General features: G+C 41.1%; 1 protein-coding gene across 5 annotated transcripts; it reads left to right on the top strand.

The window, feature by feature from the left end:
- Nucleotides 1–9,068: 9,068 nt before the first annotated feature.
- rbm14a (RNA binding motif protein 14a) lies at nt 9,069–20,584 on the top strand. Of its 5 annotated transcripts, none has more exons than XR_006152132.1 (5): nt 9,094–9,210; nt 10,183–10,552; nt 12,079–13,009; nt 16,472–19,072; nt 19,192–20,584. XR_006152132.1 is itself a non-coding variant. In XM_042706327.1 (5 exons), the coding sequence occupies exons 1-5, from the start codon at nt 9,208–9,210 to the stop codon at nt 18,976–18,978; spliced, it is 1,506 nt and encodes a 501-aa protein (XP_042562261.1). In that variant the 5' UTR covers nt 9,094–9,207; the 3' UTR covers nt 18,979–20,584. The 5 variants fall into 5 exon arrangements, 3 of the variants coding, with proteins under 3 accessions (XP_042562260.1, XP_042562261.1, XP_042562259.1); XR_006152133.1 differs by having other exon boundaries at nt 19,154–20,584; XM_042706327.1 differs by having other exon boundaries at nt 16,472–16,669; nt 18,975–20,584.
- The last annotated feature ends 1,503 nt before the right edge of the window (nt 20,585–22,087 follow it).

The raw sequence follows: 22,087 nt of genomic DNA, 5'->3' as shown, positions 1-22,087 counted from the left end.
TACGTAATCTCTGCCTAAAGTGTGCAATGTAAAAAAAACAAAAACAAAACATTTACGTGCATTAAAGGCAGGTTTAGAGTGTAATACTATAGTAAATAAAGTATGTAAATGTGTCTCACCCCAGGGGGTTCCCGCTGCAGGATGTGAAGGGCAGTGGCAGAGTTGATGGACAGCTGGAGCCACACAGGGTGTGTCAGCAGCAGGCGATCCAGTACACTGATGCTCTTCAGGGAGCCCCGCTGGGGACAAGCCCGCTTCTCGCTCACCGGCTGGGGATCAGGATAGTCATACACTGGGTCCTCTTGCATCTGGAGGTAAACCCATACTCAGTTCAGTCCCATGGTAACAAACTAGTTATAAGTCATCATTCATTTCACAACGTCTAGCATGACCCTGCAAATAGTTACACAACTGTAACCAAAAATGACATGGTATGACTACCCTGGGAGAAAATGAAAATTGCTGTTGCATTTGTTCTGAATCATTTGGAAGCGTCTCCTCCCATTCAGTTAGTTATTTTTAGACTCAGTTGGTTACTTATTTCTATAGATTTTTATAAGTTGTAGTGCATCCTGGCTAAGTTGTTGGGTATGAGTTCAAGCATGTGACAGTGAGAGGTTTGGTCTCTGTGGGAAATCCCCAACCAACAGCACAAGCAATTAAACACCTTTTCCGGTGTATAACTAGAAGTATAAAAACAGAATCCGTCTCTTTCTGATTATTGGTTTTCCTGGAGCTGGGAAACTTCTGTCCACTTCCTTTTATTCCGGTGTCTTAGACCATGTGAGTGTTATTTGTCATTGCCTGAGTAATACTTTGCCACAATCCCCTGTCAAACCTCTTTTTCCATCTCCCCACCATCCATTCATTCACTATTACTGTGGTTGCCAGCCCCGACCCTCACAACCAGACGGCCTATGCTTCCCAGCAGCACGACAACATGGGATAAGTGAGTCAAAAGTTGTCAAAATGCCATAGTTGAAACAAACTCAGAGTAAACTTGACTGAAAACCTTTTTTTTTTCTTTTAGCGTCAATCCTGAATACAATTATTTTCACAGGATAGATCAAAATAAACATGGAATTAAATGTTATGCTTGCACACCCATCTCATTCGCCTCTGGGCATTGGGGGTGTTGGCATGGAATCCGAATAAATCCCACAACAGTCAAATGTCATGGTTCCATGCGAATAGAACCCTGTTTTAATATTTCATGAGGGCTCTGTTTTGAAAACTGACTTCCTGACATTTGACTTTCAGATCAAATTAGAAACAAAAGCAGAACATTTTCCCAATAACTTCTGTAGACCTCCATTTGTTGTGTCCTAACATGGTGGTCTAACCATGCAAGAATGGGACATGAAAAACACATAGGGAGGAAATATCAAAATTTGCATATTGACCATTACCACTCATTATCTTTAAGTCGGATGGCATAAGATCACTATGTGTGGGCTGACATGGATTGTTGCAGCAGCAGATGGCTGCTATGGCAACTGCAGCCCACACATTCTTCTGGGCTTTCCAGCCCACTGACACAAACGCCTCCAGGAAGGCCTTTAAAACATTGTAGCCCACCTCTAAGCTTACTGGTGTCTAATTATAATAAAAACGTTAGATAGGCAGATAGGTTTTTATCTTGAAAGTCCTGCAGCACACTGAAAGAAAAATGAACTATAATGACCATATTCAGCTTGGGATAAAAATGCGTTATTCATGATTATTGTGTTCAAACAGACAGTTTGCCCAAGTCTGCCTTGTATAACATACTCATCACATTGAAACTGTATTGCTGTTACTCTTACCTGAGAGGCTATTTTTCATGCAGCTTTAAGGGTATACAGTCAATAATATTTCATCTCTATGGGTTCTATCCCTTTGAGGTGGGGGAAAAGAAATTGCTACAGTGTAGTATCATGATAGTGTTGTGCCGAAACAATATCATGATACACTGGCGCCAAGTATCGCAATATGTATTTATTTAATATTATAATTTAAATGTTATTTTGGAACATATGTCTCTGATAACACTGCTCCTGAAGTCCACAAGATGTTAAAATACCTCATTCTTTTCTTGTGTCACAGTAGAAATAGGAAAGGAAGTCAGAATCACCGAGATGGCTACAGAGACTCCCAGTATACAAAACATAATATATGGAGAAATAAATTGCAATGCATCACAGAATCGAATCACAATACTTGCTGTATTTCAAAATGTAAAGAATCACAATAACATTGTATTGTTGCCCAAATATTGTGCTAGTATCATTGTTGCCTCCCACCCTAACTCTTTTAAATAATACAAATAATTTCAAAAAGTGTTTAGACTTCATCACCTGGATAAAAAAGTGCTTTGGGGATTGTGAAGTTTAGTTTTGCCAATCAAGATTTTCAAGACTTCCTCATGTAGAGATTTCATAAACTGATGCCTATTCCCTCTAAGAACAAGCTTATGATGACAGGGCCAGGAAATACTTCCTCTTAACAAAAGGAGACATTGAACAGAATTGAGTTAAAAGGAGGGATAGGTGTGGATTATACTCCTTAGGCTGTCCCAGGGGCAGTAGCGGGCAAGCTCCAGGCACTGCTGTGAACCATAGCCTTTCATTAAAACAAGCAATCTTCCCACACCAGCTAGGACTGTAATAAGAACCGAAAAGTACCATTTGAGCACAACTACCGAAACAGAGAAACAATCCTGGTCACACCCAGCTCTACTGCAAATCAACCAACCAACCTACCCAACCTAGCATTTTAACAATAAAGCTTATTTCTAAAAAATAATAATAAGGTAAACCTCATAAGTCTCTGATAAGTATCTGTCATAAATGGAAATGTCCTGGCACAGGAAATGTCAACCCGGACACAGACAATGCACAAATAACAGACTGCAAGACAATGTAATGAATGTTGTCTGTCAGTCGACACTTGCCTGTGAGTCTGTAACAGATCATACCTGTGCACAGCATTTAAACAGGTAAGTGGCAAAGATTAGGAGTTTGAATGAAGTGAAATTTCAAGTTGAACTCTTACTTTACTGAAAACATAAATATTATAAAACTTGAAGGAAAAAATCATGAAAAAAGTGTTGGAACAACAATTATTTTAGGCTGTGTTGTACCAGTCATTATAAGCTTTCACACTAGACTTAATTAGGAAAATCACAGCATGCAGTCTGCAGTTGTAAATCAGAGGAGTGGCTTGTACACATAGCCTATTGGACATCTCCGAACACTGAAGTGGAGTCAGGGGTTGGGCCGACTTAGAACCACTGAGTTTCCACATGAACTTGGCAAGTCCAGGCTTGGTGAACAGGAAAGCTTCAAGGCATGTGCTCTGAGTCCAGTGCAGTTTCTACACTGCCGATCACACTGCGATAAACTTGCAAAAACAAATGTGGTTGTGTGGTTTTGACATTATGTTTTAAACATAAAATAATAACCTGCTTAGAAATACTTGGTGAGTTTAGCATGAAACCTAACCTAATGTATCCTTATTCCTACTTGCATATATTAACTGTGCTTTAGTTTGAGTAGATCTATGATCCTGAATTACAAACATCAGAAAACTGAAATTTTAGATGAGATTTGAAATAACCAAATAAACATAAAATATAAAATATCGTTTTGCTGTCTCGCACACGGTATGTGATACCAACGAGACATAATATGACTGTAGGCCGGGTAAAATTTAAATCATACAGTGTATTCTGTCAACGTCGGATTTTCCATTAGCCTAATCTCTATTCCGATTTAATTTTCCATTAATGATAAGGGAAACAATTGAGCCTGAGGTGAATTTCTCATAGCCTAAATTGGTTGCTTTACAAAATCATGGCTACTAAAGGTTGAAGCCTAAATGTTTAGTCTTTATCCTGGTGTCAGCTCCGCTGACATGATGTAGGCTACACTAACCTACCTGACCAAACCTTCCGTCTCGAACTTCCTTGATCTGATTCCATGCAAGGTTTAACGAAAACACTTTTTTTTATATCCCCGCGCACAAAAATCATAATCCAAACCAGCATCTAAGAAGCTGACATGTAAACAGACTATGTTTATATAATAACTTAAACAAAGTTTTGTTTTCCTACCTTTCTGATAATCAGTCTTTATCGGTCGTTAGAAGTGCTGAAAGTTCTAACTGCCGTCGGATCCATAGGCTATACAGACTAGATGTAAAACCGATACTTGTCGTCGGGAGTAAATGTTTTTCTAGTGTAAATGAACATGCCATTCGCGAAACTTCAGCACACCCTGCGATTTTGACTATGTTGTTACATTTGAAGTTCTCTTGAAGTGACGACACTGGCAGCGTTGCCTCGTTGGCAGCAGCCATTTATTGCCGCACGCATTCACAGAGGAGGAACTCACAAGTAGTGGGAGGACAGGAAGGCAGGGCATACTTTATTATAACGAAGACATTGACGTGGACAGATAACGCTAAACTAACATGATTAAATAAGGACTTAATTATCTAGGGACCTAAATTAGCATAACACATAGACGAAATGAAAAACAAGACACAAAAGAAAGACCAAGTGTTGAGGTACATCTGAACATTTACAAATTAGACGGACACTCAGTCTCTCGCTTCCCCAGCATGCTACACCTGTTGGTTGGCGGCGGGGGTGGTATGGAGGATGCCCCCTGGCTGGCGGTGGCGATGCAGAGGACCCCTGGGCCCCTCGGGTGGCGGCAGTGTGAAGGACCATCATTCTATTCTTCCCATGCATATTTTGTGGTTACACATGCTTGCCACTTTCCATGCATGTGTACACATTCCTGTTGAAATTGTGGGCAGCTTGATACGTCTGAGAAATAGGCTACTCCTGTAACACATAAAACCTCTGTAGAACTTATATGTCAAGGACCAAAGATACAGTAAAACCAAAGTGTTAAGGATTACAGATTCACTTGAGGTTGTAGGCTAGTGCATTTTGTGATATGCCTATATGGGCTCTAACAAAACAAATGAGAGGCACAGGGTGCCACTAGAAATGTTGGGCCCTATGAAAGAATATAACATTGCCCCCCCCAAAAAAAACCTAGGCCACCCACATAGACTACCATTGCTGTAAGTGCACCCACAAAACTCTTTTGAAGTTGTAGTAGGAGTTTTTTCCTCATCTTTAATCAAGAGCGTGGTCTTTCAATTTGAGATCATTATTTATTAATTTCATGTTCAGATTTTGTAACGTTTCCCCTCAAAACTGGCCTTTTCTCTCAAATAGCCCCTCGCAGACAGGCTGCTTCTGTGTGCTTGTGAAACTTCTGCTCACAGATTTCTGAGCTCTCTCTCAGATTCTTGTGAAATGACACAGAATTCACCAACCAATGCCAGGAATGCCAGGTATGACATTAACCAATGAAATCGTCACTTCCTCCTTGGGTGCATTAGTTGAATAGTTACAATTTTAGATCACAAGAAGTTCAACAGAAAGTATACTTATAAGTGGACTTGTCTAGGTTTTGTCTGAAGATGCATTTGATATCAGATACATCATAAACCAAGGCCTTCTCTGCAGTCCTTCTGTTCTTCTGAGTTTGTTTGACATAACAAGCAAGTGACATCCTTATCACGAAGCTAACGTTATGTTATGAAAACTGCTGCTCTTTTTAGCATTCATAATGGTTTTGTTGGCTGGGTAATAACGTGTTCATGGGCGACGGATGGTTGATCAATAAACCTTTCTGTGGAGAAAATTGGGTGACCAACTATTGACCCTTCAAGCCATGTTGGCTTTCTGTTCTCTCTTTTTTTGCTTTTTATAGTCTGACTTTGTCTTCTTTAATGTGGACGTGATGTCACATCTCCTGACGGCTCTCTCTCTTTTCATCTGTTTGTGAGAAGGGTGCCCCAACGCAGTGGAAAGTGGACCTGGGCAAGGCTGAACCTTTCAATGATTAGAGAGAGGGGTGGAATACAAAAACTATCTGGATGGTTTTACCAAAACAAATAGAGAATCAAACATCAAATTTGTTTTATTTGTAAATTTGAAGTACATTATAATACTAATGACACTAAGTGACATGGTAATAATGTAGGTAATTTGTTTTATGAGGGCCCCTTCTGAGTGCAGGCTCCTTGGAATCCAAGCATTTTCAGACTAGGTAGATCTAATTCAGTATCACTGACAGCGTTGGAGAAGTTTAGCAAGAAATCCATTAGAGATTACTAATTTATTGTCTTAAAGGTACAGTGTAGTTTTTAGTGGCATCTATTAGTATAAATGGAATATAGTATTCATGTTTTCATTAGTGTATAATTAATGTATAACTATGAATGGTTGTGTTTTCGTTATCTTAGAATGAGTAGCCCAGCACGGACAAACCAAAACACTGGCTCAAGACAGGGCTTTTCGTGTTGTTATGCCATTTGATGGCCACCATAGGCACTTGCACATGCTTGTAAAGGGAAAGGTTATTCAGCAGGTTGCAATTCAGCAACCTCACCTCTACATACCACCAAAAACTACACACTGTGCCTTAAAGGAATTTATTCTCTGAAAATGTAATCTGATTTTTAACTCATTACTGTCTTGGATAATCACAATACGTATAGGCATACTTTACTTCTTAGTTGGTAAAGGCCACGTCACACCATGACGTTCTGGTCAAGGTTCTATGATTTTAGAGGAAACGTTCGTAATCGTCCATGGTCGCTGGTATTGCGCCAGAAGAGCTTTGTGTGAAAGCTGGTGAACGCTGTAATCGTCGGTAATCGTCGGAGAACGCTGGTCCAAATAAAAAAGTTCTCATGGAGATCAGCTTTCGTGGAACGTTTTATTAACTTTGCACGCGTTTGGCTATCATAGTCAGTCGTTGGGTAGGGTAGACTGAGTACAGTTGATGCACCCGAAATAACTTATGTGCGCAGCAATCCTGAGACGTGATTTTTAGTTTGGACATGCCTACTAACGTCCTCTTTGATCCAGGGAAATTTGAGCACCTAACCCATCTCTCCTAGGAAGATATCGGCGAAAGTTTTTTCACCAAGGGAAGATCTTGATTTTATCATGTCCCTTCTACAATTAATATGTTATTAACCATACGTGATCAACAAACGCATCATTGCAAACGTTATTCTGTGCACTATACATCTACATATTCAATGCTATCATGTCATGCAAGGTCATTGCATAATCTAGCGAAAAGCGGAGTGGAGGGTATATGCTTGCTTGAGCCAGCATGAAGTAGATGTACTGAACTTGAACATAGCTGAGCACTGTTATAGCTGGTGCTGTTCCATGGCAGATTGATATGATATGAAGACTCTTGTGACATGGACAATGTGTGTGGATGTGTTGATGTTTTCTAATAATAAACATTGAGAAACACAAATTCAGTGTCAAATTTAAATCATTTATTTTAATAACATAAAACCCCAGGAATAACGCCCGTTATTTCATAAATCACAGTAATAATAACAGTAATCTTCGTCTGAAGACATTGCTAGTGAAAGAGGCTTTGTATTCTTCTTACTTTCAGCAGCATTTATCATCTTCTTACTTGCAGCAGCGCTAGTAGCAGAAGCCCCCCTCACACCTTTTCGTGGTCTTGGCGGCATGATGTTCACTGTTCAGATCAACTGAATCCACTATGATTTTCTAGCGTTTTATACCCGTTTGACCATAAAACCCACACGCCAGCAAAACGCTTTTCTGTCATTATTCACACGTGAATTACACGTTTAACACGCTCTTCTAAGGTTGACATCGTTTGTCGCGCTGGAGTGACACGTCAGCACACGTTTGTCGCGGACCAGTGACACGTGACTTGGTCGGTGTTACAGTTACACACTACTCATGCGTAAGTCCCACACTAGTCATGTGTCAGTCCTACGCTATTATTTCGTTAGTAACACGCCAGATGTGTCCACATCACCCTAGAACGCTCGAAATTGAACGATTAGAAAGTTCAGAGAACGTTGACCAGAACGTCATGGTGTGACGGGGCCTTAAGACTGCAGATCTACAAAATGGAAAGTAGCATAAAATATTGACACTCAAAACTTGTTGTTATTGATTGTAATTCATAATTAATATGGGTAAATGCACAATCAATGTAGCCTTACACATACTGGCACCAATAGATGGAAAAGAACAAGTAATCAGAGATCATAAGAAGGACAAGGTTAGAACGGTAACAAAGAAAGCATAAGGGATTAGAAAGGAGTCTGGTAAATGTGAGGTCATGTAAACACGGTAGACATAAACACATTTATTTAGCTAGCTAGAGTTATTATATTCTCCTGAGGTCAGTAACTTTAATGTGTTACACTACTTAGTTACTGTCAATGTTATGAGATAAGGAGAATGCTACCATGGGTGATAGTCAGTATTACTTGCACTCTTGAAACTTATTTAGTAAGCTATGCACATTTGTAATAGGACTAGAGAACACTGTTCATTGGTATAGTCTTGTAGTATTTATTTTTTTGTGTGAATTATCTTTCATGAATGTATCCATTGATGCATGAATTTTTTTTTGTCTTAAAATATGTGAGATATGACTTAAGTTTGTGTCTCCTTTAACAGAAAATGAATACTGAACAGTAGCCTATGATTAGCTTATACTTTGGGCTCTGATGTTTAGGCTGCTGTAATGATAAAATTGCTCAATGCAGTGCTTTTATTGGCCTACTTTGGCGTCTCTAACCATTCAGTAGCCTATGGCATTTTCAAACAGTAAAGAGAAGGCCTATAAGCCTACAGAAAAATCCCAAACATCTCTTTGGCCCTAGGAAATTAGGTGTGCTCAATATTTCAACCAGCTGGCTTGGATGACAGAAACCTCCTAAATATGTATTATTGTTCTTTAAAACATCCTACTCTTTATAAAAATAACACTGAATTAGTCCAGTCCCACCTGATCTTTGCCATTTGCCACTAGGACCGTTATGGGAGTTTTTATCTTATTTGGAGCATATGAACTACTATAGACTGTAAAAGTATATAATAACCATTTTTTATTTTTCGGATTGGAAGGTTACATATAATTTGTAATGCATTTCGAATAGATGTATGACTTTTATTTGGACGGATTTCTAAACGATTTCATAAAGTACTCCCTCTTACCGGAAATGATACTTCAGCTCAAAGCAACATTCTCGTTTCGATGGTGGATATACTGCATCGCCTCGGGTAAGATTGGAGGCCGTCAGACAGTGTATTTTCGATCCTTCTAGAAGACATTTTCATTCTTAATGGTATTTGCAAATGGTTCATCAATTAATGCGGTGGGGGTTGAGGCATATGTGTTATTCTTTTGATGTTAATTACAGTTTTCTTGGTCATTGCTGTTGTGCTTCCTGAGCTAACGTTAGCTGACAAGCCGCGCCGAAATTTCTCTTGTAGACTTATCCTTCCTTGCTAGCTAGTTTAGCTAGCTAGCCCTCCTGATTAACGTCTGTCCTGTTGTGGCAACCGAAGCTAACGTTAGCTTACATTATTTCGAGCACAACTGATTTTAGGCCTAAACATCGTTATTAAATAATTTCTACATCCTGTCCAAATAGGCCAATTATACATGCTTGTAGACGTACAGGGGCAATTTTAATCGTTTTAGCTAGGACGTTTGCAGCTAACTTTCCTGACATTTATATAACGTTAGTTAATTACGCATTAGTTAAACCTAGCTTGCAAGGTTATACACAGAGATTGTTGACTTGGAAGCTTGAAGCAAAATATTGTACCTGCTACCTAGCTAACGTTAGCTGACTGCAATGTGGGTAGCAACAGCTAACGCTAACTATCAGCTAGTTTACGTTAATCTATGTTCACTGTTCGCTACAAACGACACCCATCCCGTTTTTACCGTTATGTACAGTTACTGCTATTGACTTGGTATTGGCTATTATATGGTCAAACGTAACTTAATGTTACATATGGTCTACAATTTAACGAAATAAATTACGCGGCAACTAAAATCAAGCTAGCAAGGACGCATTAGCCATATAACTAGCAATCGTTAGCTAGCCAAGTTTTTCGCGAAGGAGAAAAGCTCATGTTCTGAATGACGGAAGCGACGTGTTGCATAGTATATATATGGCGTTGTAATGAAAATAGTTTGGCGTCAAATTTAGTTTTTTGTTTTTCACAGTTATACGTGGCATGTACGGAGCATTTATAAAGTGCGTAGTTTTTTGCTGACTCCCGTTTTTTTTCTTTCTTTCCTTCAGGTGTTCTCTGCAGTAGATGCGATGGATAGGAACAACGCGGTGAAACTCTTTGTGGGTAATCTAGCGTTGGACACTTCCCAAGAAGACCTGATGGCTTTGTTTGGTCCATATGGCCAAGTTGTAGGTTGTAGTGTTCTTAGGCAGTTTGCCTTTGTGCATCTGCAGGGAGATGGGGCGTCAGACCGCGCAATACGCGAATTAAATGGCCTTGAGTTCAAAGGCCGAAACCTTGTGGTGGAGGAATCGCGAGGGAGACCCCTAAATTCAACTAAGGTGTTTGTGGGCAACCTGAGTGCCCTGTGCTCTGCGGAGGACCTGCAGGAACTTTTCCAGACCTTCGGCAAAGTAATAGAATGTGACAAAGTTAAAGGTAAGTTAATGTCTGAATGGTACTCAACCCAACCTCAATACTTAAAAATAGGACATCAGAAACATGGTGTTTTAAGAATAGTTTAAAAGAAAAAAACATTATTCTAAAGGGTTGGGTATTGGCACAGATGCCCCGACTTTATTAAGTTACGACTCACAAGCCAGCGATTCTGATTCGAAATCGATATGAATGATATGAAATGATAGTACCGGATGCATAGCAGCTAAAACAGGGTGAACAGCTTCCCTCGTTTTTAAATGCAACGGATGCTATATATTTCTGGCCGTTGGTGGAAGTGTTGGTGCTGTTCCGAGTTTGCCATTATAAACCCATGTCTTCTCGGTAAACGTTGTTTCTATGAGTAAATTGTGTTCCCATTACCCTTCTCTAATTGCTCTTAACTCCGTTATTACATTTTAAGAAAAACAATAGCGGGGTCACTGGAAAGAAATCGAGAAAACCACTATAGAAAAGGCCAAAGCTTTGGATACCAAATAATTTTTTTGAGGCAGGGGTGTTTAAAGGTATTTCTATATTATAGTTGTTTATGGTATTGCGTGTGGGGTCCCAGTCTCATTTAAGTCATCTGCAAGTAGGCATAACAAGTTTCTCTGTAGCAGAGGCAGACTGGTAGTCTGGCATACTGAGCATTTTCCTGGCTGATGCACCTTGGGGAAGATTTTAATTTATAACTTTTCATTCATTCATTCATTCATTCATTCATTCATTCATTCATTCATTAATTAATTAAAAAACGACCTACCCACAAGGCTGGGGAAGCGGCCCCTTTGGTTCAGGCTGCCCCTGGATCCCCCTTGGGGGTTCACATCTTCAGATTTTGATGGAGCTTCAGTTGAAGTTTTAGTTTCGTTACTTCAGTCATAGTGAATTGTGCTAGTAATTAGGGGCCTCATCATGATTATTGTTTTATAGTAGGTAACTGTTTATTTACAGAAACTCAAGCCACATCATATGTATAATGTTCTTTCTTGAACTAACTAAATGTTTTTGCTTTTGAAATGCATGATTTTGGTGCTTATGCAGCTGAAAATATAAAATGGGAATAGGTGTATGACCTTTAGATGATAAATATCATGATATAATACAGATACCTTCTTTACATTTAAAAATACGGTAATGAAATTTTTTGTCCATGTTGCCCACCCCTATTTTGAGACACACATGAGTATAGTTGCTTTAACAGTGAAGGAATTGATGCAACATCAGGTTGTCCTCTGAGTTTGCCGTGTTCACAAGTAGTGACATTTAGTGGGCTTTGTTTAACCATTGTGGAAATTCACCTATAAAATGCATAGTAGCCTAAAAGTTTGGTCCAGACTAATAAAAAAAAAAAAAGCAATTACATGATCAAACAATATTTTTGTCCATCCGGTACTCTATAGTGAGATGAACTTAAGCTTATTCTGTTTAAAAACTGCACACTCATTCCAAAGCTATGGGGAGGGCAACACTACAATGATTCTGACCTTGTGTAATGGACCTGCTGTCTGTCTCTCCCTTCACAGCCAGACTCTCATCGTCGGCAGGCTACGCCTTTGTTCATATGGAGCGCAGAGAAGATGCTCTGACTGCTATTGAGGCTCTCCATGGAACAACATTTAAGGGTCGTCCGCTCTCAGTGGAGCTCTCCAAGATCCAGCCCAGCAAGCCCATTACTTCCTGCATGATCCCCTGCGTCACCTGTGGGAAGCTGGGCCACTATGCAGGCGACTGCCCGGCAGGGAAGTCCTCCATGGAGCACCACCAGAGTCAGGCTGCAGTTCTGGCTGCGGCAGCAGCCGCTGCTGCAGGCCTCCCCCTTCAAGTGCAGCAGAGTGTGCACAATTCTTTCTACAATACCACAAGCTTCGACCCAACATTAACGGCATTGAAGAACCTGACCAGTGGCACCTCAGACGGCAAACCAGTCAGTGCGGCTGTCTACGGCGCTCTTGCCAGTCAGGTGTATGGGTCTGTTGCAGACCAGGTGTTGGTGGGTGACCAAAGCGAGAGCACAGAAGGCTACAACAGTCAGTATAATCCTGCAGTAGCTAAAGCCCCATCAGCTGCTGCTGCAGAAAACCCAGCGTACAACGCAGCCCCAGCCCACCACAATGCTGCCACAGGCCATGGTGCCGACTCCACTGCGCAGGCCATCTTTGAGGCTGCGCGTGCACGGTTTTTTGAACAAGGCCAACAGGTCCTTGCTGAGCAGCAGGCTGTAGCCAAACCCCCAGAAAGGGACCGTAGTCGTAGCCCAGTGCGACGCTCCCTGTTACCTGATCCAGTTCATAAACCTTTCCCATCCCAGCAGCAGCAGCACCAACCGCAACAGCAACAACAACAACAACAGCAGCAGCAGCAGCAGCAGCAGCGAACTGCACGGCGCGCCCTCCTTCCCACACCTCCCGGCGGACCAGAAGAAGCGCCATCTGTAGATGAGGACCCAATCACCAGGTACCCATTCTGCATTCTCAACCAATGCCACACCACACATTTCTGTATTTTCCTTTTTATGCTACTTGATGGCTACCTGTTGAACCCAACTGAACACTAGCCTGTATTTAGGGAGGGGGGGAGGGGGAGGGGGTGGTGGTGGTATCTTAACTACTGATACAATTCAAGGTTTTTTTCCCAGTTCAGATTGATGGAATAGGGGAATGTGAAGTATACACCTATCTTTCCTTCTAGCTTCCAGTGCTATTCACTATGTAGTTTTATGTTCTGGGTCTGAAAAGCTCTTACAGCATGAAAAACTCTCAAACATGTGCTGGCAAGCTAGCTAGCCTTTGTCAGTGCTCAGATCGCTTGGCTCTATTTATTGGCTCAGAAGTTTGAGATGAACTCCTTACCGCTGCTGTTAGGAATACACATCGGAATGCACATGACACGCAAGTTTTGCTGATGGTATAGACCACCGGAAATGATCTAGCCATGCAGTACGACTTCAATTTCTTGTGAAATGCCGGAAATGCTTGGTGTTCGCTACACAGTAATCACTTGACAAACTTGCTAGCTAGTCAGTTCGGTTACTTGACTGTGACTTGTTTTCAAGGTAGACACCGAACACAAAGCTTTGATTTTGGAGTATACTTATATTATGGTTATTCAACAGTAAATGCTAAAAATCTCATTTGCTCTGGTATTTATGTCTGAACCATTTGTAGTTTCGGATTGTTCTACACAATATTTTTAACGGCTTCATTTATTCATTCCCAATTCCATGATCCAATGGAACGCACCAATAGGCCTCGGTGTTCAGATGTATCAATACAAACATATCCCGCAATCTCCGATATCTCATGCTTTCCCTATTCATGTAGGCTACTGGTCACTACTACTCCTGCGTTTTGTGTCAGGTTCTTTCTCTGTATTTTGAATATCCTATATTTAGGGCCAATGATTTTCCGCGATAACTGAAAACGGACGGAATTCGCAGAATGTACCCTTTGAAACGGAATTGCAACTTTCAGACGGAAACATCATTTTGTGCATAAAAATCGCCCAAATTCCCCTGTATTTTGGCCTGCAAGGCTGTATTTCTTCGAAATAAACACAACAACGATCGCAACGATGAACAAACATTAATTTAATAACAAAACCACTGAGAAAATGTCATGTCTGCGCTGAACTCCGCTCCGGCCACGCCCCCCTGTCCAACGGTTGACACCGCTACAGCCTGTCACTCGCTCGTCTTCCCAATCGCATTTAAACTATTTTTTTTTTTTTTTTAGTCTTCTGTTCTGTTGATGGCAAACAACAATCTTAGAAGGTTTGGATCACTTGTGGCACATATTATTCACTCATTTTAAATCTAATCTACCTCAGGGTAAATATATATATTAGAGCTGTGAAAAATAACGCGTTATGATTAAATTACAGGATTAATTAGTTATTTTTTTTAACGCATTTAACGCATGCGCAAAATGAGCTTCCAAATATACCCACAAATCCGCCCAATCTGCATTAGTCACCGCTGTAATGGGAAGTTCGTGTTTCAAAAAAACAAAGATGGAACATTCAATAAAACCAAAGTGATATGCACACTCTGCGGGAAGACGTTATCGTTTCACCGTAGCAATAAGTACCGCCTCAACGCGATGCATGCGTTGGTCGGCGAGGGGAGTTAAAGTGGAATGCGCCAAACCACCCTCACTGAACAACGTAGGCCCCTCATTAAGTGTGCCTCTGACAAGTTGACTAGCACAGTTGCCAAATGGATTGCAAAAAGCTGTAGACCGAGTAATATTGTTGAGGACGAGGGGTTCACCGAAGTTGTGCGAGTGGCAACGGGGGATTCGAGTATCAAAGCACCGCAAAGTCGCACAATAATGACAAAAATCCACGAGCTGTATGAAGCTGAAAAGAAAAAAAAGGAAAATGACTTGGCTGCTACAAAACATCAGGCGCTGACAGGGGATCACTGGACTTCTGTGAGTAACGATAACTACATGGGTTTAACTGCACATCTAATCACCGACGAATGGAAGTTAAAGTCGTTTACACTAACGTGCATGAAAACAGAAGAGCTCCACTTTGCAGAGGCATGTGCACAACAGTTCCAAACTGTTGCAAGCAACTGGGCAATTGAAGACAAAACGACCACTATAGGGATAGACAGTGCACGTAATATGATAGCCGCGGCTAGACTACTGTAAAAGGGCATTTAGAGGCATTAGATTGTGTCATGGTGTGGTTAATGGTTGTTTGACAAAAAAGAGAAAAATGTTCAAACATCCTATAAAAACAATGGCTAAGAAGCCCAAATCATTTCTGTTTGATTTAAAAAGAAAAGAAAAATGTTTTATTCAACCATACAATGGCTAAGAAGCCCAAATTCTGTTTAGGATGAAGATTATATTAATGTTCCATATGGAATAGCAAAGATAACTGCTAAAGAACTGCTCAGTTGCAGCACCATTGTTTTTTTTTATGAATAAAAACAAGAAAACATGTTAAATGTATATATCTGTCTTGTCATAAATCTTTCTCACAAAAATATACAGAGAAAATATGTGATTAATCATGATTAATCCACAGAAACCTGTGATTAATCTGATTAAAAATTGTAATCATTTCACAGCCCTAATATATATATATATATATATATATATATATGAAATTTCATATATATAGGAAATTTCAATCGAATTCATCTGGACTGGCATATAGTTACCTGAGACGAACCTAATGTGTGGTCATGCTGTAATTCACATCACCACACCGTCAATATAATTGGGTCAAGGAGTGAAAGTAGCATACTAAAAAAACCTGGGTTTCCATCCGAAAACCCTTATTTCCGTAGAATATAGAGCTGACCTCTCCTGCGCCCACAAGCCACACCACAGCTAGTGCCAGAATGTCTGCTGAAACATTTAACATTTCAGCAAAGGTGTAAGCTATACATTTTACGTTTTAGTACTTAGCTTTGAAGTTGAAAATGGGTTCCATTAGACAAATTTAGATGATTAAATTGAATACGCATCCCATGGTTTCGCCAGCTGTTTCTGCCCTTCAAACTAGGCCCTGTATCTTAAATACCATTTGCTCTTTTGCAAGATGGAAGGTGAAATTTGTACAATGCTACACTGTGTTTGTTTTCATGATGCTGATTTTTCACATAATGTAATCTTACTGGTGGTGTCAGTTAGAAATGGATTTTTTGAGCTTCGAGCTACACTGCATGTAAATCAGTCAAGTTATTGTCATAGTTTACTGATCAATGTGTAGAACTGGTCCTTGCAGATGAAAAATATGTGTGTTTAATTCTCAGTGTTCAATGATCAATATAATGCTACGTTACATTTCACTGTACTGACAAAGAGTGTAAATGTAGTGCTTGATTCTTGCAAACGGCCTCAAATTTGGAACCAGCTCTTGATGCCCAAAGACGTGTGTGCACTCTTGTCTTCCCCACAGATGCTATGCAGAGTACTACCAGCAGTGCCAGCAGTACCAGCAGTATCAGCAGTATCACATGTACCAACAGTACCAGCAGTACACATACCCGCCGCCACCGCCGCCACCCATGCCCGGCGTTCCTGTGCATCAGCCTATGAACCCGATGGAGGTCCAGCAGCACTACATGACACCTGGCGCTGCCACCTCACCTAGCGTGTATGAGCCGCCGCCATTACACAAGGAGCCCCTCCTCCGCCGTCCTGCCTACCCCCACCTCCACACACCAGAGCCCCCTTACCGATAGGTCTCATCACATCAGATATGTGTGTCAGAGAGAGAGAGAATGTGTGTGTGGTGAGTGTGTGTCTGGATGGGGTGAAAGTGCTAGTCATGTGTTGCTGGTCCTGTATAAGAGCCGTATGTGGTTTAGGGAATATCAGTAATGGCATCCTTATGAACAGAGTCCTCAAGGCCCGACCAACTAAGATTATAGTGTAGATATCAACCATTACAGAGGGCCGCCCGCTTGCAGTCTAGATCCATCTGGTCTGTTAGTTTTACCAGATACATTTTTGCCTGATAATTGGGTTTTGGTGTTGCATTTGGTTGAAAGAATTACCCTTGATCTTTGAAATACGTGGTCAGAAATATCCACTAAGTGTGCCTTCTAAGTAAATAATTGTGACGGAGGTGTCTGTACTGTCTGTCACTTCCGTAACCATCTTTCAGATTTTAGAGGACTCAGTACTCCCTCAGTTACTGAGGGGGGATGTAGGGTGGTCTGCTGTAAGTATGTTCTAGACTTTTGCTTTTGGCTCTTCATTGTAGACTTTTTATTTTTATTTTCTGTTTCTAGTTTGAGAACCAAGAAATATATATTTTTTGATGGCTTGAACCATTCATGGTAAAGGGTAGGGTTTGAGGGATACTTAGTAAAGGACCTGTGTGTGCATGTAGTGGTGTGAGTGTATGTAGTGGTGTGAGTGTGAAGCGTTAGACCATTGACAGGGAACACTTAGGGATGACGTCCCCCCCAATCTTAGGTCATGAACAGGATATGATCGCACACTTCCACACAATACAGCAGTCGGCTTGTCCCTCTATTGGGGTCGGATCAGGCTTCTAGGGAGAGACGTAGTTAACTGCATCACATCAACAAACCCACTGCCATGTTCATTGAAGCCTCTGCTTCTCTCACACACACACACACCTGCGTCATACACACAATCCAAGCACATTCCCTTCTAGTGCAGGCTTCACGAATGCACACCCCTTTAAATAAACCAAACCTCTAATTTTGCGATCACCATTTGTAAGGGGAGAAACTGACCACTAGAGGGGATCAGTCTATTGGACATGCCTTGAGGGGAGGACTAATTTTGTCAGGCATACGTGTGTATAATGGTGTTTTCCACGTGGTACAAAGAGTGTAACCTCATAGCTGTCAAATGGTTAAAGAACACAGCTGTCAGTGCTTATCGCTGGAGCAGAATGGAAAGAACCCCGTTTGTTTTCATTTTTCTGCACCCTGGTCAACATGTCTAGAATGAGCAGGATGTTTGAAATTTATTTTTTCTTTCTCATGTCATTCTTTCTTAGTTGGGAGGCCTTACTTAAACCACTGTCAATATGTCCTGTTTTCATTTTTACTTCAATTTGACTATCACCGTCACACATGTCACAGCGCCATCCGAGACCTGTATGCTCCCATTTTCTTTTCTCCCAAATATAAAGACTATAAACCGTGTTTAGCCTTTGTGGCTGACACTTTAAACAGTAATTTGGTTTTTAGAAATAAAAGACAATGAAGTGCTTCAAATAATTGATATGTATCTTGTGCCCGTTGGCATAATATTCTAATTAAAACATCATACCTTACCATAAAACATCAAGCCCAAAGTTATTGTTTCCTACTGCAAATAGGTTGAATTAATATAATTGAAAGAAAGATTGTAAGTCTTCAGAAATAAAATTACTGTAGAATGACCGTTACACAGTTCAGTCTAACGATACCTATAGAAGAGTTTCATCTCTACAGATGAGGACTTGTGTAAATTGTAATAGAAAAGCAAGCAAAGTAAGTCACACAACATTGTCGTGACAAGTGACTATATATATATTTTTACTGGTTATTAAGATTTCTCAAAAAACCTGCTATACCAGTCACCTGCAATGGCAATGTTGTTTTTCTTGCAGTGTTGCGTACAATAGTCCCTGTAAGGCCTTAAGGCCCTTAGTTGACCTCGCACTGAAGCCCCAAAGCATGAATGACTAAAAACGCAATTGCAGACAGACAAAAACATTAACAAGTACTGAAATTTCAGTCAGTTCCTCCTGTTTTGCTATCTTGAGGTCAGTGGGGGTGGGAGTGAAGGGGGGGGCGTAGCTCTACACACAGCACCAGGCCTACACACATGTAACCTGTATGTCGCTGCTGTGTCTGTGATGTGTTCATTTTGTAGTGCATGACTGTTACTTTTACTGCTCTTCCAGCCACATTCTCCCTTTTCGCTAACTACAGCTAAAATGGCTGCTGGGCCCATGGATGCCATGTTGAGTGTGACCGGGGGGAAGAAAATTAGTCGCACAGTGCCACGGACGCACTCCCCACCCACAAAGGTAAAGCCCGCTGCCCCCCAACCACGCCTGCACTTTGACCACACACCTCCCCTTATTGATCCCAACCCCTCCTGTTGGAAGGCTATGCCTACTGAGGCAGGCCCGCTTTATGTTTGCAGAGTGATCCATAATGCTGGAGGCCAAGAAAAACTGCCACAGAAACCTCCCATCACACAAGGACCGAGAGGTGCGTAAGACCGCCACACATACAAAGAGTTATGTAGTCGGCCGTACCTCAAAAACACCACCTAGGGGACTCCTGGCATGGCAACCTAGGATGACAGTGTCATGGTCTTTCTACCTTTTTGTGTCCATCAGGCATACACTCAGTGTCTTATCGTCCATGCCATCTGACCAAGGTTTCTTAAGCCTTCTGCGAACACAATGTCTTTTAAGCGAGACCTCATATGAAAGCATTACATGTGATCATGGATTCGTTTTTTTCTGGGAAGTTTAACCCAAATGTAGTGTGAATCACTCCATACACACGGCTGAAATGCGTTCATGCCAGTGCAAGCACTAAGCCTTAATCTAAGACCCACCCTACAATTCGAAGAATTTTGTTTCAAGTTGCCATACTTCCTAAGAGGCAAACCGTATAGATTGGGTATGCAGGAATTGTTGCCTTGGCTTGTTGTGTGGCATTTGGTGTTTTTTGAAGTGTTTCCAGTAAGGCGAGACGAGACGTGCACTCAAAACTGAGATGCTGCGGCCGCTCTGTGAAGGGAGAGCTCTGCTCTAAGGACTCAAAGGGTGGTAAGCCAAAAACACAAGAAAAGCAGGTAGGGCCTTGCACCTTCAGTCCACCCACACATGGTAGGTGAGTAACCACACACACACTGCTGACCAGATCAGTCCCATGCCTCCCCCCTCAGCCACTCTACAAATCTACTCCCTTCCCATAAAGTCTCCAGGTTTTCCCCTTCCCAGTCATGGAGCAGTTGCCAACGCAACAGATGCCCAAACCTGGCTTTCAGGAGATTTCAGCAGACTGTGGTTGTAGTGCATCAAGAAAAGTAAGATTTGGATTACCCTCATATTGGATGTGAAGTCACAACACCCCCATCTCCCATCAGGATTGGGCATCTTTATATGGACCTCCAAACTGAAGTGGTCCAGCCATTTTAAATGGACCCCTTGAGTCCCTCCTGACTATAAATATGAATTTTTGTGGTTTCTTTTTTCCTTTTAGTTTTAAGCTGTAAATTTGCATAACAGTTTGCATTTCATGTGTCTTCGTAACGAACACATTTGCATTTCGTGATTTTTATTTTGCTAGTGGATCAAAGTTTCGGACGAATGAAAATGTATGTATGATGAGTAAGAGACCGAAATATTAAGAATCCAGCCCACCTCCCCATCCCCTCCCTCATTAGATGACAATTGTCTAACTGTTGGAGTGTTTCAGAGTGTCTCTTTCTGGTTGAAATTGGCTCCTCTAAAGCTTTGGGTAGCCTTAATACTTTGTAATATCTGTTCTTTGTAAGACTCAATAAATGATACGGAAAGGCATCAATGTGTCACTCATTTTCTCCCTTGCGTCTTCTGCTGAGAGGCCTATTAATTTCATGATTATTCTACAGCGATTGTAATGAGCTTTGTTCCGGATGACATCTCCCTTAAGTGTCTCAATTTTGTTTAGTCATTACTACCGCACGCTGAAGCCTATATGCAGTATTATGTTAAGTCATTTCATGACCGTTTTGGACTAATGGCGCAAGACCAGACGGGTGACCAAAGGAAAAATTCTGCCACGTTACAGCTGCTTAAAACTAACCAAAAGTAGGACGGTAAACAGTCAATTTTTAATCAAAAATGTTGATTAAACATGAAGGAGAGCCAAGTAAAGCCTTATTCATACAGTATATTGCCTTTCATTCAGATGGACTATATGTGTTTTAACATGAAGTCTTTCAAGCGTTGGGAGAAACTGAGCGTTGCGGTCACGGCGAACTGTACTACCCCCTATTACCTTATTAGTGAGTCACCTGTGACCGGACTCGAGTCGGCCATACATATTGAGGTGCTGTCACGTGTATTCTCCCGACCAGGGGTAGAAGCTCTGGCAAGCAGTTCGTCGGGCGGTGGGTGCAGCAACTTCAAGGAAGATTTCGGATTTGGTGTCTTAAATCCCACACGGGCTTCAGAGTTTGCGGCGTAGGGCTTTTATGTTGAATTGAAGGAACAAACTTGTTTTTGATAAGGTTGGGATAGTATCATCCCAGAGGAGCCAAAATGATGGAGATGGAAACGCAAGTGACTTACCACCACGAAACATACATGACTTCGACGGAGCCATATATGCACCAAGAAGATGAGTGGGAAAGAGATTTATTGCTGGACCCCGCATGGGAAAAGCAGCAGCGTAAGGTAAAACTTCTCAGCCGCCAACTCGCAAATAATTCACCTTTTTAATGTTGCCTATCTAGAACTCTATCCGCTGCAAGATGACGGACCACAGATTCCTGTTAAACGAAAAGACATCCAACGCCAGGCAACTCACAATGTATATTTTAGCTCAACGTTACTGAACTTCAAATACCTGCGCGCGCTCGCTAAAAAATGTTCAGTGTTTCTCTGGAAATATGAACACAATTTTTTATGGACAGGACATTTGCCTATATGAACGTTTTTATTGTATTTTATTTGTACACAAACCTTAGGTTGTGGTTCAGTAAAACCCATTTTAAATTATGTCGCCGACAGAATATACTTTGCTTGAATTTATAGTCACAGGCAGAGATATTAGATATTCTAAGCGCATGTTCAACAGAACTGCTTCCCTTGTTTTGTGGTATAAAAATAAGCCTTTAGCAGGTAATGCTTTAGTAGTCACCAATTCTGAAGCAGGCCTACAACTACCAGATTCCTGTATGCAATTCTCTAGAAGTTATGAAAATGAGAAATATATCTATTAAGTTCTGTTACGGCAGGTGTAACATGGTTAAACACAAAATCAAGCATTCAAATTATTGACGTGTAGTTTCTGAAACACTTATATATTCAAAAGGAATG

This window comes from Clupea harengus, unplaced genomic scaffold, assembly GCF_900700415.2.
Source record: "Clupea harengus unplaced genomic scaffold, Ch_v2.0.2, whole genome shotgun sequence".
Lineage (NCBI taxonomy): Eukaryota > Metazoa > Chordata > Actinopteri > Clupeiformes > Clupeidae > Clupea > Clupea harengus.
The sequence above is the reverse complement of the archived record's forward strand: the minus strand, read 5'-3'. Positions and strand labels throughout refer to the sequence as shown.

Excerpts from the sequence above, each read along its gene's own strand:
- rbm14a (XM_042706325.1), top strand. Across the intron at positions 10,553-12,078 it reads AGAATGTGACAAAGTTAAAG|CCAGACTCTCATCGTCGGCA; the intron begins GTAAGTTAATGT and ends CTCCCTTCACAG. Across the intron at positions 13,010-16,471 it reads GATGAGGACCCAATCACCAG|ATGCTATGCAGAGTACTACC; the intron begins GTACCCATTCTG and ends TCTTCCCCACAG.